Source organism: Ostrea edulis, chromosome 1 (genome assembly GCF_947568905.1).
Source record: "Ostrea edulis chromosome 1, xbOstEdul1.1, whole genome shotgun sequence".
Lineage (NCBI taxonomy): Eukaryota > Metazoa > Mollusca > Bivalvia > Ostreida > Ostreidae > Ostrea > Ostrea edulis.
This window is the reverse complement of record NC_079164.1, coordinates 18,194,402-18,210,454: the sequence shown is the minus strand read 5'-3', so window position 1 is coordinate 18,210,454 and position 16,053 is coordinate 18,194,402. Positions and strand designations below refer to the sequence as shown.

General features: G+C 37.0%; 2 protein-coding genes across 2 annotated transcripts; one reads left to right on the top strand and one right to left on the bottom strand.

Annotated features, from left to right (window-relative positions):
• Nucleotides 1–1,909: 1,909 nt before the first annotated feature.
• On the top strand, nt 1,910–13,893 carry LOC125662926 (L-threonyl-[L-threonyl-carrier protein] 4-chlorinase-like). The gene is made up of 9 exons (XM_048895270.2): nt 1,910–2,191; nt 7,288–7,405; nt 7,664–7,767; nt 7,968–8,109; nt 9,319–9,413; nt 9,524–9,629; nt 10,849–10,933; nt 11,086–11,284; nt 13,621–13,893. Exons 1-9 carry the CDS (start codon nt 2,057–2,059, stop codon nt 13,714–13,716), a joined length of 1,080 nt encoding a protein of 359 aa, XP_048751227.2. The 5' UTR covers nt 1,910–2,056; the 3' UTR covers nt 13,717–13,893.
• LOC125662915 (macrophage-expressed gene 1 protein-like) lies at nt 13,796–16,037 on the bottom strand. The gene has a single exon (XM_048895262.2). It carries the CDS (start codon nt 15,982–15,984, stop codon nt 14,020–14,022), a length of 1,965 nt encoding a protein of 654 aa, XP_048751219.2. The 5' UTR covers nt 15,985–16,037; the 3' UTR covers nt 13,796–14,019.
• Nucleotides 16,038–16,053: the final 16 nt, after the last annotated feature.

Here is a 16,053-nt window from a genome sequence, read left to right as displayed (position 1 = left end):
GACAATTTTTAATTTTTTTTGCATTTCATTAATTTTGAGTTATTATACAATTATTTACCATTCCATTGATCCTCTACAGGACTGTAGTATACTCAGGTGACAGTTTAGCATATTGGACTACCTTTTCAAGTAATGAATCCTTAGAATTAGCTATAACTAGGATTAAACTTGAATGTATATATACAGGGGAAAAACTTCTTCATAACTGCAAGGCATTGATAACCATATTGATTTGAATGTTTGGGCCATAATATGTGGTCACATTTTTCATGAGAATATAAAGGGGTGAAATTCTAGAAAACAACAACACGACTTCAGTTACTCGAGGAGTGTTGTGGCCCATGGGCCTTCCATTATCCATGTTTGCTGTTGTAACGCTTTGAAAAACAACAACAGTTGATTTGTATCTAAAATCATGATAATATTCAGTCATTTATTCCCCTACCCTTCCAGTACTATCTTTGCTAACTGAATTTCCACAATGTTCAACTCCCACGAGTACTTTAAGTACTTTGATTGTTACCTGTATACACTTCACATATGGTAAACGCAAAATCTTCGCCCGGGATTGCAGCAACCATGGTAAGATTTGCTTTGGCGGGCTTCCGGTTTAGGGAGAATTCAAACTAATGAAAAAATATTGGGAAACGTTATCCCTTTTTCTTTGAGAAATATCTCTTTTTCAACAATCAAAGAGATATCTCTTATTCTTTGAGATATATCTCTTTAGGAATTCTTAGAGAGATATATCTTTAATTGAAGGAGATATCTCTCAAAGTAAAAGAGATTTCTCTTTAGGTACAGTGTAAAAGAGATGTCTCTCAAAGTGAAAGATATCTCTGAGACTCTCTGATTGAAAAAAGATATCTCTTAAAGTATAAGATATATCTCTAAGTGAAAGAGATATCTCTCAAAGTGGAAGTAATATTTCTCAAAGTTTAAGAGATATCTCTAAAAGTAAGAGATAGCTCTCTAAGTGAAAGAGACATCTCTCTAAGTGAGAGAGATATCTCCCTAAGTGAAAGAGATCTCTTTCATAGAACGATATCTCTTAAAATTAAGAGATATCTCTTATTTTAATGAGATATCTCTTTAAGATAAGAGATATCTCTTTGATTTAAAAAGATCTTATTTTTCGAATAAATAGTAATTTTAAGGGCTTGCCGTAATTATCACCTAAATAACCGCCGGCTGACTACATGGTTTCTCATTCCAATAGTCGCATATGATGTCACAGTAATATAGCGCGTAAATCTCCGATCGAAATTGCATATTGTTGTATTAGAATTTCAACTTGCAATATCTCTGTAAGTATGCTCACAATTTTTTTATTGTATCTAGTATCCTTTTTAACTACATGTATATTACAAAGAATATATATATAAAAAAAAAAATATGCAAGTTCTATAAATACGCGACAAGTCCTGCAATAATGTAGCCCTCTCCGATCTTTTTGTATTCTGACGTTTTCATTTTATAGGATCTTCGTAATGGTGCAAAATATTTATATGAATAACCTGTAATAATCTTTGTGTATTTGTCTCCAACGTTGTTTACAACCTAGAAAGAAAAAAAGAGTACCAACTTTGTGGTTGGGCATGTCTAATAAAGGCGTTTTTCATTAAATGTCATGTACGACATGCAAAATTCTCCGTCTGCTCCGCCATGCTTGTTATAGCGAGATATCGTAGGTGGATTTGCTGAAAAAACTAATCTCTGCTGAGATTCGGCTCGGTTATTTCAACGGGTTATTTCTGACATTAAGCTAATATGATCAACAGTGATCAATAGAAAGACTATACTATCGGACAACCTGTGAACATATTGTTAAGATACTCTCCCACAAAGCGATTTCCATATTAATAATAATAAGAAAGCGAAAGCGCTTTCCAACAAAACCGAACCCACCGATGTTGCGGTAAACCCGGTGAATTTGTTGCAAAACAAAAAACGATAAAATTACAGGGGCAAGGGTTTCATGGTTCATTGATTTCTTTAAGTAAACATAAGATTTTATAAACACAGGTGTATATCTGGATTACACACAACTGTGACGATGTCAGGTCCCTATCCCGGTCACTCCGATGGAGCATTCCCAGAAGTTTTCAACCTCCCGGCAATGCCACCCCAACCAAAGGAGAAAAAACCTGGGCAACTTCCAGAAGAAGCCATAAAACAATTCTTTGAGGATGTAAGTTTTTTCTGAGTTGAACAAGATAGAAAAATGAAGTGTATATGTTATACATGTCCATTTGTGATTGTTTAAGACGAATGCGGGTGGTTTCGTCCCCATTACATATTCGCACCTAGTGGATTCGCACCAAGTGGTTTCGTCCCAATTTCAATGCAGGTAACATAAGGGACGTTCACATGCTACTTATGTTTCCCCTCTAAGGGAGACATGTTGTTTTTGTACATTCTCTCCGTATGTCTGTCACAAAATCTTATGAATGTTCCTCCTCCTATATAGCTTATCGGATAGACTTGAAGCTAGATGTGCATATTGTCAGGAGAGGAGGATCCAATTATTTTCTTAAAAGTTATAGTGGATCTAAGAGGGGTGGAGGGTATAAAATAGTTTGTAAACACTTCTCCTGTGTGACTTTTCGGTGTTCATAATATCTATGTTCCTGCTCATGCGTTCTCCTCCATACCATGCAGTATATTAAGACGAGGAGGTTTCATTTGGAGTACCTTCGATTTGGGGGACTGGGGAGACATTTGTTTTTCACAAAAACAATCTAGTTATTAAAGCGCTTAAGAGAGTAAAGTAAGGTAAATTTTATTTAAAGTCGGCACTATATACATTCAACAAATAAAACACAAGCTCTGTAGAGCTGTTTAATCGACTATCACATACATGTATATCAAGGACAAATACACAACATGCATGTACACATATACACTGACATATCACAGATTAACAAAAGAATACAAAATAAAAGAAAACATTTCATGCAAAAATATACAGATACGAAAGCATAAAATTAAGAGGAAGAAATAAAATACTACAAGCAAGAGTATATGTATATAAAAATCATCATTAAAATTCAAGCCAATTAACAATGTTTGTTGCTAATATTGCGAAAAGTGGAAGCTGTTTCAAGTAGAAAGCTGGATAAATAGTATAAGAATTTTTAAAATAATTTAAATATAATTAAAATCAATAACGATAGTAAATTAATCGTATAAATATTCAAAAATTAATTGCTGAGGGAATTAACTAAAAATGAATAATAAACTAGAAAAGAAAGGTCTATTGAACCATGCAAACACACCACATAAACGTTGCATAGATAAAAAGAGCAGAAGCAACATATAAAGCTACGTACACTGGACCTAAGCTCTGCATGATTTACACTTACATGTGGGGCCAGACCAAGTGGAAATAAAACTTTTAAATTGATTTAAGGTGGTAAGATGCCTAGCTTCATTTGGCAAAGAGTTCTTAGGAGCACTGTACCTAAAGGATTGCAGCCCATGTCTGGTTGTCCTGACACTGGGTACAGTGGCAGTGTTTGTGTATCTAAAACTGTAAGCATGATCTTTAAATGCAACGATGTCATGAAGAAACAGAGGGCTGGATTTGTTTATAATTTTTTAAGTTTCTATAGCAAGTGTGCGCATACGCCTTACTTTAAGGTTGGAAGAAGAGGTTTATGAAGCAATTCATCATATGTAGAAACATAATCATTATATATGAAACGAAGGGTCCTTTTCTGTAGTTTTTCCATTTTTATGGTATTCTTCTCAGAGCAGAAGTGCCAGGTCTGGGGCAGTAGCTAAAATTTGATAAAATAAAGGAATGGTAAATTGTAAGTTTACTTAAACGATTAAGATTGTGTCCTATTCTTTTTAAAACATTTAATTGTCTAGCTGCCTTCCTACAGATGTCAGTAATATGGGAGTTGAAATTTAATTGATAATCTATGGTCATCTCTAATAGTTTAACCTCCGATTCGTTGCATAGAGTAGTTTCTCCTACAGTAAATCAAAAGTTAATTCTAAATCTTTGCTCTTCTTTCCTACTGAAATTGCCTGGAATTTGTCAGGGTTTGTCTTCATTTTGTTGCAATTGAACCAGTTTAAAAGGGCTAAGCGATCATTTTCCAATGTGGTCTTTAATATATTTGCTTTTTCATGAGAGTAAGAAACAGTGTTGTCATCAGCATAATTATACATTTGTAAATGGAAAAGTCCGAGACAAAACCGAAAATATCATTGATAAAGACATTAAACAGTATTGGTCCAAGTATCGAGCCCTGAGGAACGCCCTTGAAAACTGGTTGAAATGAACTAGAAAACTCCCCGATTTTCACATATTGATATCTCTCACTGAGATAACTTTCCATAAGACTTAAGGCTTCATTTCCAAGACCGTAGTGTTTAAGTTTTAAGAGAAGCAAATCATGGGAGAGACAGTCGAAAGCCTTGGAGAGATCCATAAGAATGGCGGATACATATTTATTCTCATCCAAGGCTCTCTTCCAGTCTTCCATGATCCTAAGTAAGGTGGACTGACATCCTTACCCAGTTCTAAAAGCAGCAAGGAAAGGATGAAATATAGATTCAAAATATTCAGAAAGCTGTATATGGATGGCTCTCTCAAAGAGCTTTGAGATGGCTGGCAAAACACTGACTGGTCTATAATTTCCCTTGTCTAGACAGCTGTTTTTCTTATGAATAGGACAGACTTCAGTCTGATTAAAATCAAACCTCTCACTTCGCTCGATATACGGATAGTCGCTGCACGCAGCGACTCTCCATCCGTATATCGAGCGAAGTGAGAGGTTTGATTTTAATCAGACTGGACAGACTTTGGCTTTCTTTAATGAATCGGGGAAAACTGAATTTTCTATGGCTTTATTTATAAGGCATGCTAATGGTGTAGTTATAGATGGCACGGCTAGTCTTAATAGCAAGGGTGGTATATTATCTACCACTGTAGCTTTCTTAATATTGATTTTGTTTACATGTTCAATGATAAAAGATTCATCTACCGGTTTAAAAGATAGTGGTTGTGAGTCCTTATCTTTCATGATAATATCTATTTGTCTAACACTTGAATGTTTTTCATCTATTTGCACATCGTTTGTTCCTATATCCTTTGCCACATTAACGAAATAGTTGTTAAAAATATCAAATACAGCACCTTGATCGTTGACCAAACTGTCATTTTCACATATGATAGTATTTCTGATGGTATTATTGCCCTTATTTGTCAAAAACGGTTTGATTGTAGGCCAGAAATCTTTCGACTTGGGCCTCCTTCACATCTCTCTATAAAATATTTATTTAGAGACAGCCTTTTAAATTTTGTGACGTAGTTTCTTTGAGTTGCATATGCTTTCCAATTTTTGCCTGTATTACATTTTTGAAATTTGTGAAATAAAATCTTTTTCCTGTAAACAGCCCTCTTTAGAGTTTTATTCATGAAAGGAACTTGTTTAGGTAAAACCTTCCGCTCCTTGAAGGGAACATGTTTTTCGATCGTTTCTAAGAATTTGTTTTCAAAATTTTGGTATGACATATTGGTATCTTCTACATCAATAGCATTAATGAAATCTATACTACTTAACTCTTCTAAATAGTTTTGTACATCGAAATATTTAAACCTTCTGCACAATTTGGTTTGGTTGGTTGCCAAAGGAGTGTCGCACTTCAATTAGGCAGCAATACAATTGTGGACATCACTTAAACCACTGCTAAAATTTAAACCTTTATGTACATGATGACATGTTTGTGATAATAAGATCTAAAAGACTTTGTTTTCCGTAGCTGGTGAAACATGTTGGTTTCTTAATGTGATTTCTACGATCAAAAACATCACATATCTCCTGCATGACGGAACACTGAGAATCATATCATAGTTGAAATCACCTCAGAACATAGAATTGTCATATGATACTGATAATTGGTCGGTATACATATTGAAATCAGAAGTGAACAGAGAGTCTGTCATACTGGCGGCTTATATACGCCTGAAATGAACCACTTTTGATTGTCAATACCTATGGCCTCGATTGACTTGAATTCGAATTTCCTCTTCCTGTCACCTGGTAGATCAGATCAGATCAGAGATAACTCTTAACTTCATTTTTGTCCTATTATTGGGGAAAGGTCGTCAAACAATGTGTCAATGACGGAGTTTTTCGTATTTTTTATTGCATGTATAGGATCAAAGTTTATTGAAACCCACCAGAGACAAAATAACTTGAAAACAGAAACTTATATGCTTAACGCGTAATAAACCTAAAGGCGATTTTAATTTAAATCATGAAAACCAAGAGTGTAGTTAGGGGTAGCTGGGGCACGCCCCCTTTCAAAGTGGGGAGATATAATTAAGTTTGCCCCCCCCCCCCCGCCCACCACTACCACTACCACCACCACTACCACCATTTTCGAATAATATCAGTTATGATCCTCCACTTTTCATCTACATCAAAGTTCTCTTATGTAGCATTCCTCCGTAAGGATATAGGGTTATTTTGATTAGTTGCGTAAGTAATGAATCAAATAACAAGCATGTAGAAATGAACAAAGGGGTAAGGTGGGGGTTGCCACTTTCTTTGACAACGTTCACTTTCCCGTTACTTTCACATGCTAAGTAAGTTATTTCGACATGTATGCAACTTGCAAAGTAAAATATATAAGGTTCCCCCTTTATTACATGTATTACAGCTGTTTGTTTGATCTGATGAATTGAACGCTCGCATTGATAGTTCAATGCCCTCCTCCCTCTCTACCCCATCCCACGATAAGTTTGGGAGGGGATGTTTTAGATATTTGGTTTGATTCTCCCCCCCCCCCCCCTCCTCTTATGATTTTCAGATTTTGGATATAGGTCAAAATGGGATTGCGATTTTTTTCGTTTTTGTTTATTTGTTATTTGAGGCTTTACAATTGTGTTTAACGTTTTGAAGTCAACTACCCCTCTTGCTGCCCCCTCCCACTGCTGCCCCTGCCAAGCACGTCAATGGTACTTAACGTTTTGAATTATATTGTACAGGAACAGCGGGAACAAACCTTTTATAAATACAGGCAGTTTGTATCAGAGAAAGTGAAACTAATGAAATGTAACTGATACATAGAGTGCTCTGAGTCAATGATTTTAACAGAGTTGTTGCGTGGTATTTTGGTTTGTTTCTCACATATTTTAAAATTTCTCAGGAAATGTTTCCAAAATGACACGTTCTACATTTAAAGATTGCCTCTCCAACACACTTCAGATATGATACTCGATCACTGAATTATTCTTAGCAATTTGAATCTTCTTTATAACTATAGGGATATGTCGTTGTGAAGAATTTTTTCTCGCCCGGTGAGCTGGAACCCTGTAAAAGAGCTTTAGAAAAACTTGTTGATGATGTGGCACAGCGACTCTACAAAGCAGGCAAAATATCAAGTGAGTAGCGTTCATACCTTCAGGGAGGTCTTATTAATCGTTCATACATCCAGGGAGGTCTCATTAATCGTTCATACATTCAGGGAGGTCTCATTCCATCAGGGAGGTCTCATAAATCGTTCATACATTCAGGGAGGTCTCATTAATTTTCACTTGTGAACTTTTGCAATATGATGTATATCATCGTGGAATAGATTAAGTTTCATAATTGGTCATGCCGCTGTAGATTTAATACCATTCTAATGTATTTTATTGAAGGTTTGTATGAGGATTGCGATCCATTTCACGAGAGACTGCAGAAAATGGACAAAGAATGGCCCGGGGCAGCGATTTTGGTGATAAAAACTCAGGTGTTGCCACAGGTGAGCACAATAGATTTAGGTGCACAAGGTGTATACCTAGAGGAATAAGTGTTCAAGCGGGAAATAAGCGTCAAGTGGGCTCAAAACAAATGGCGCCAACTCTTTGAAAAATATGAACGTGTACTAGACAATGACTAGACTTCATCATTTCAAAATATTTGGTGGTTTTTAATTTATATAAGTAATTGTTACATTTTTAGGCTCTGAAAAACATTTGGACGAATGAACGATTGCTGAATGTAGTTGAACAGATTCTTGGACCAAATATAGCGGGAAATTGTGTCTTCAACATGCGCTCAAAACTCCCGCAACACGAACCAACGGTTGTCCCCTGGCATCAAGGTTAGCAAACAACATAATCACTGCGTCTGCGTATACAAATATATATGAAAAGCCGAAAATTATGAGATTTCATATCATTCAATTAATAAAAAATGTTGTTGATGTTTTCAAAGTACATGTAACAAAATATCACACAGTTCCGTATTTCTTAAAAACATGTATACACAATGTAATCAAGACAAATGAAAAATATATATAAAGGGACAATGAGTCATACAAATAGATATCACATAATAGAGATACTAGCCATGAATATCTTTCAGCGTTATATTGAACGTACATGTAGTTTGTAAAAATGTTACGTTTTTAGTTCACCTGAGCTGGAAACTCAAGTGAACTTTTCTCGTCACATTTTGTCAGGTGCTCGTCCGTCCGTCCTGTTTGTCCTCTAGTCTTTAAAAATGTTCCTTTTTTTTCCTCCAGAAACAATGAACCATTTTCAACTAAACTACTCAAAAACATCCATAGGTAATAGGAAATTCCATTTTTGCTAAAAAGAATCTACAGGAAATTGAAAAAAATTAAAGAGTAGCAGGGCCACACTAAATCATATCAATATGCAAACGTTTTGGATTTGGGATTTTTTTTTATGGACCCTGAGGTTAGAGTGGGGCTGAAATTAGTGATCAAATTTTACATAAAACATACAAGTTGGGGGAAATCTTTTTTAAATCTTAATTTTCCAGTGCAGCAGGTTAGTCATATTGATATAGAGACATCTCCGTGTTGTGTGGGTTAGTTCTATTACGTCACAACCTCATATGGCCAGGTTAGGGTTATAATATGGGGCCATAATTTTTCATGGGATTAGAGAGGGTAAAGGACTTTTAAAAATCTGATGATTAAGGAAGCAGGAACAAGGTGACTGAGATTAACGTTGTGGCCCCTCGGTCTCCTGTCTAATTTTCAGTGTCAATGTGACAAGCAGTTTGAATTGACGTGGTGTATGTATGGATATTTCTTGAAATCATTTTCTTTCAAATAACAGATTTTCAAAATGTGATAAAAATATAGAGAAATGAAAAAGTTGCATGTCTTTTGGAAACACCCTGTAATTCAAGTTACCGGTAGTACCAGTATACAGTTTGTTGTAAAAGTGAATGACATCGCTGTCGTAAAACAACGTCACTTTTACCATGATGATGCGAATCCATAGTTGCACTTAGTCTACAATTTGTGGATGTTCAAAACCTGTTTCATCTTTTACAGATAATGCATATTTTGATCACGATGGATACAATCAGCTGATAGCGACTGCGTGGATCCCTTTTGTTGATGCAAATGAAAAGAATGGTTGTCTGCAGGTCTTGACAATTATGAATATATGTATATTAACATTATATTTATATATAGTTACTGTATTAAAATCCCTTGTAATCAAACATATTTGGTAAATTGTAACGTCTTTGAGCAGTTTGCCCATCGCGGGCAGAAGACTGGACGCATGGCCGACCACACCTGCTGCTGGCAAGGAACCTGGTATGTCATGTTGGACGAAGAGGAAATGGAAAAATCACTGGGTGAGTCTGTCATGTCGTTTTCTGAATTGTGAGTAGAGCCATTCGGATGATTTTAATCACTTCATTCTGTTTCATTGAATTTTGGTATAAGCATACCATGTTTCAATCAGCTGTATATTAAATGATGTTAATGAAATAAAAGAAAATTTGATAATGATACTCACAAGAGCGGAGTGTTCAAGTTGGTGTTCTGCTCGAATTGTCTCTGTCGTATATGTATCATCAAATTTTCCATATTTTGGACTTATCTCCAGAACCAATACTGTAAACCAACTTTTATTCGAGACTACCTTATTTCGCGATTCACCTGTAGTAAACTGGTTTGCGGCTAGTAATTTTCGCGATCGAGCCTTTTCGAGCTTATGACAGACATTCAAGGACGGGTTCGCGACGAGAAATACTCACGACGATGAGGTTCTCGCGAAATTTTCTTGCACGCGAATAAAATTTAAGTTGGTTTACAGTATTATATGTCAATTTGCATTAAATTGCAATACGCCAGTTTCGAGATACGAACTCTTCTGTATAGGAGGTGCATTTAGTGAAACTTTGAAAGCGGGACAGAGTGGATATACAGCCAACGAGAAAGACGATGAATGTATTAAAAGCGGCTTCTCTTTAAATATGTAAATGTGGGAAATACAAAATGCTATCGAAAGAAATGTTTTACCGAAGTGGAAACATACAAACAATGTCATATTTGCAAGAAATATCTTGGATATGGTACTTATGACTAGCGAAATAACGTGATAGGATAAGAATTCTATGTATTTAATTACTCCCTAAATACTTATCACTTACTTAGTTTGTGTATCAGTCGAATTCGGGTTATCAAACAGCGTATGAGAAACTTACTGAGTACATTCACTTACACTGTGATGAATATCTGTCCCACTCCGGCGTGTAAACAAATTCTTTCGCGCCTTACTATGTACGAGAGTTCTCAAAGGGAAATAACTCGGACGTATCTCGAAACCGGCGTATTGGCGCAACCATCTTTATGGTTGTAATAAAAGCCGCGGCTTACTACTACATTATTAACAGGTGAACTGCAATTTATAAAAGCAATATGAAAACGTCTTTATACAGTACATCAGTCCGTCTTGGTGTAGTGCAAGACCACAGTCTGGTTGTCCATTAAAGCTTACCAGTCATTTCTTTATTTGTAAGGAAAACGAGTTATGTGAGTTTTGTGGCCTGCGGGCCTCTTGTTATACAGATATTGACATGGAAAAGGACGTTCGATTGGTGGAGGTTCCATATGGTGGAATGGTTTTATTCAGCAATGCAATACCACATCAAAGGTGATTTCCTTATTATACCAATCAATGCAGTTTGGTCTGGTGTAAAATGTAGATTGCTTTAATCAAAAATGGAAGTTGTGAGAATTCTAGTATCCAACCAGTTCAATGATATTTGCATTTCAAATTCAAAGAATATCGGTTATATCTTTCAGTTTACCGAATGTATCTGATGAAATTAGATGGTCCATGGATCTCCGGTGGCAAAGTTCCAACAAACCTTCGGCATTCCATGGACTGAAAGACTCTGTACTGTTCCGAACAGAAAAGGATCCCAATCATGTGGTCGACTGGAAGTCTTTTGATTCCGTGAATCGAACAGAAGTACAACTCAAAGCTGTAGAGGACATCCGAGTAAGTTTTCCACATTATTAGAATTCTACATGTAACATATGAAACTAACAATGTTACCCACACACGTGTTTTCTTTTAAATGTACTCTATGTCGTACTTATGTAACTAGCAAAGAACCCACAATGGTGTAAATATTACATATCCTATTTTTGCAGTACATGTCAAAATGCATTGAGTGTTCTGTTGGGCAAGTCCCCTTGATTCATCTCAAACCCTATTTCATAACTGTGGAAATATATTAAAATAATTGAGGTCCTGATTCCCAAAATCATATACAGTATATTCCTGCTGCACATATCAAGATGCAATAAGTTTTCTGATGAGCAAGTGTCCAGGGGTAATCTCAACTCCCATTATTTTTTATTGTTTAAACATCTAAAATAGTTGAAATTTCAACCCTTAAAGCAAATACATTCTTGTTGCAAATGTCACAATGCACTACGCACCAGGTTTTTGTCGTCATTTTCCCCACCACATATGCCCCTCAAGGCGAAAAAGAAAATCCGAAAAATTATTGCACACGCAAAGGACAAATGTCTCCCAAAAGATAATTTGGTTACTGCTTAAAAACAAGAGTTCTGGGAACCAGGTTTTTCTATAGAAAAACATCTTTTTCTACCCAATTGGCGCCCAGGGTGAAAATAAAAATTCAAAAACCATATAGTACATCTACTGGACACCACCGATCAATTTCCAAAAGATGATTTGGATACTGTGTAAATTGTAAGAGGAGTTCTGGTAACCAGAGTTTCTTTGTTGTTGTTGTTTTAGAAACATTTCGATTTTGTTACCCCCATCAGGGTCCAAGGTTGAAAATGAAAATTCCGAAACCTTATGGAACATCTATTGGACACCACCAATCATCTTTCAAAAGATGGTTTGGTTTTTGCTTAAAATGTAAAAGGAGTTCTGAGAACCAGGTCGGGTTTTTTTTTACCCGCATTTGGCGCTCAGGGTAAATTTGAAAATTCCGAAACCTTGTTGCACTTCTACAGGACACAATCTATTATATTTCAAAAGATTAATTGGTTCCTGTGTAAACTAAATGAGGCGTTTGGACAAACAGAAAGTGTGACAGACGGAAGGACGAGGGTAACAACAATATACCTGAACTTTCTTTAGAAAGAGTGGGTTAAGGGTATAACAAAGAACAAGAAGCTTATTTGACAATCTGTTATCTAATATATCTCCCTTTTTGTATTGCCGAGTAAACAATCCCGTGGGGATCCGGGTTAGAATATGTCCTCAGTACCCCTTCCTTGTCGTAAGAGGCGACTGAATGTGACGGTCGTTCGGATGAGACCGAAAAAAACGAGGCCCACGTCACAGCAGGTGTGGCTGCTTAAAGGTCATAGGCGTCGATCATAGGCCTAAATTTTGCAGCCCTTCACCAGCAATGGTGACGTCTCTACATGAGTGATAAAACAATATCCAACCAACAATTCCCTCAAACTTTGCTTTTGAAATGCTTTCAACGAGGGGATTGAATTTGGAGGAAAGGGATATATTATTACAGAAATGTATACTAAAACAGAATAGCATAGAATTAATGTAATAAAAAACCAAGTTATCCATGAGTGATAACTCCCCTAAAACCACTGAAGAGAGTAGCATGTAACATACGGACATACTATGTAGATGTGCATAATCACAGGGAATTCTTATTCTAGCAAATAGGTTTATTAGTATCCATGTGAGCTCGAAATAAAAGACAACACAGAGTCGTCCACTTCTGCTTCATACTTAGATATTTTATTGAAAGTAGATATTAACGGCAAACTGAGAACTCAACTGTATGACAAACGGGATGATTTCAGCTTCTCCATCGTCAACTTTCCATATTTATGTAGCAATATTCCATTATCACCTGCATATGATGTTTATATCTCTCAACTGATTCGATACGCAAGAGCGTGTTCTGCGTGTAGTCAGTTTTTAAATCGATGCAAGCTACTGACAAACAAGTTGATGGTACAGGGGTTTCAACAGTCAGCATTTCGCAAATTCTATGGTCGTTATAACGATCTAGTTCGTCAATACAACCTATCATTGGATCAAATGCTGTCTGACGTGTCTCATACCGATTGTTAGGCCGCTCTTGGCACACTGATTTTGACTACGGATAACTCCGTTTACCTGATCAGGATATTGGGCTCACGGCGGGTGTAACCGGTCGACAACGGATGCTTACTCCTCCTAGGCACCTGATCCCACCTCTGGTGTGTCCAGGGGTCTGTGTTTGGCCAACTATTTTGTATTGCTTATAGGAGATATGAGATTGATCACTGTTCGTTATCTTCACCTTTCATTAATATTGATATTTCTGAATTTGGTAGGACGACACACCTGAGGAAGGGTTTGATACACTGATTTCTGGACCCTGGATGAAACTCTGGGAGATCACCAATACTAACAGACACGTCGTTTTCTGACTTTGATCAATCACATCGTTATCAATCTAACATTGATATTTCTAAGGTGCTCAATTTAATTCGTAAAGAAAAGACAACATCATACCAATATCATTTATTCTTAATTTGGAACTGTATTTTTCTGGTATTATATTGTCATGTAATGTTTTGTTTTAAATAAAATATACATTATCTCAATCATATTTAATCATGGCTTTTTATTCAGTTCTTGCTGGCGATAAAATTTGAAATCACTTCCGCTCAAAATAGACATACATGTATTTGGAAAAGGTTAATATTAAACAATGATAAAAAAAAATCCCATTATAATTCTCTGTGATCCCTATTTCTTTCGTCCAGAAGCGTTTTGACATCAAGAGTGTCTCCATTATTTGCGATCCATTCTTTGTCTACTGTATCAAATCCAGTGAAGTTGTCGGGAACGTTGAAAACAGTGCTCCAACTCTGACCCTCGTTGCTAATGATATAATTTCCGGTTTCATTCCATTCGTTGGGCTTGTGAACAAAAGGCGGAAATCTGATGGGCATTGACGCCTGTCCAAAAAGGGCATTAGCTAGTGTGCAGTAGCAGATTTCGCACTCTTCTTGAATGGTCCCTAGGTGTTGGCTGTAGTCTCCGGGGCACGACTGTGACGTGAATGTCGGCGAATAGTATTGGTTAGACAGAGGGTTTCCTTCTTGGCAACTGAAAAAACCAGCAAAGGGGACAGAGTATCTTTGTCCAAGTTCGTAGTCATCGGCTAGGCACACGTACATGTCGGATGTTATCAGCATCGGCTGATAATATGGCGGACAGCTTTGTGATTTTGTGACGGGGTTAGTGACGGTTTTGGTGTATATTCCACCAAAGAGGTAGCCCGATTGTGGAGGTGCTTCTCCTGTGTGTGCGTAACACCAGAATGTTGAATACGATGCCTTGCCCTCATACACTACGTCATGACATTTCTTCCAGAAAATCATATAGCTTTCACATTCCTGTCTAATTTCAGTTTTGGTCACGTTACCCTGATAAAGCAATGCTGATTGATAGCCCTCACCGCAGTTAAATGTTCCCGTTTTCTTGTTTTTAAGAGTAAGTGTATCACATAAATCCTCCGTATCTCCAGAAAACTCGCATGTTTGGTATAAGCCGCCAATAGTCATATTTTTACCTGGAGGGAAACAGGTGCCATCGTCTACGTTAGCATTGAAATTAAAGTTCGGGGAATTTATGTCTGTACAACCTTTATACGTGTTAAATCTGAAATAAGCTGAAATTGCACCCTGAACTGAATCGTAGGTTTGAACTCGAATAGAGTCGGGTAGTTCTGGGAACTGTTCTTTTGTGATGAGGAAATGCAATGGATCTCCTGATCTATCAACTGCAACCAAGTCGTTTCCGATACCATCGACCCAATCATTGATGCTAAAATTCAGTGGTTTGTACGGTTGACCTCCATACGTATACACGGTAGAATGGGTCTGACTGCTTGCGTATGTTTGCATCATTTGATCAGTTACGGACGAACCATGATCGAACCCGGCCCCCCTTCCAAATAAAAACACCCCTGCTGCTGCGGAAATTTCGGATTTTGTCAACTGGGAGTTTGTTGACAATGAGCTGTTGAGCTGATCAATTTTGAAGATGGAAGCGCCAGCATCAATACTGGTAATCACATGAGTTCCAAAATCTCTTATCAGAAGCTGACTCTCGTATCGTGCATATCTTTTCCTTCCATTTAAATGATGGTTAGCTATCGATTGGATCTTGGAGCGGAAACCTTTATCTAAAATAGCACCAGGCTGGAGTTTGGATATGTATCGCACATATTGCGCGCCTGTTCTCTGCGTAAATGAATTATCGTTTACTTGGTTACTTTTAACATCATCATACTCCGAGGAAAACTTTCCGCCGATGGAAAACAGCCCTGCAATTTTAGCCTGTCCTCCAACGTTGATAGATTTAGACGTGGAAGAAGTAAAGTTCATCCAATGATCAATCCTTTCAGAGTAGATCTTGACCTGACTTGTTTTACTGGGAACAACAAAGATGTTTTCCGGGATGAGATAGCGTCCATCTGCAGTAGCCCTACAATCTGTATAGTTGTGGAAGATAATTCTTGCGCGATCTTCATTCTTTAAATTGTCCCACCCTCCTCCTGGGAGAACTTCAAATACCATGACACCTGGGTTTGCCTTCTGACATTGAAATGGCGATGCTGCACACTGAGGTGAAAAAAATAACAAAACTGCCACAAGAAAGTATGTCCATTGCGAGTGTCCCGCCATACTTGCTATTTACAAATGATTAAATTTAACGTTCATTGTTTTCAAGATAATCAAAGTATACAGATACGA

Excerpts from the sequence above, each read along its gene's own strand:
- LOC125662915 (XM_048895262.2), bottom strand. The coding sequence starts at position 15,984 with ATGGCGGGACACTCGCAATGGACATACTTTCTTGTGGCAGTTTTGTTA.
- LOC125662926 (XM_048895270.2), top strand. The coding sequence starts at position 2,057 with ATGTCAGGTCCCTATCCCGGTCACTCCGATGGAGCATTCCCAGAAGTT. Across the intron at positions 8,110-9,318 it reads GGTTGTCCCCTGGCATCAAG|ATAATGCATATTTTGATCAC; the intron begins GTTAGCAAACAA and ends CATCTTTTACAG. Across the intron at positions 11,285-13,620 it reads AAGCTGTAGAGGACATCCGA|GACGACACACCTGAGGAAGG; the intron begins GTAAGTTTTCCA and ends TGAATTTGGTAG.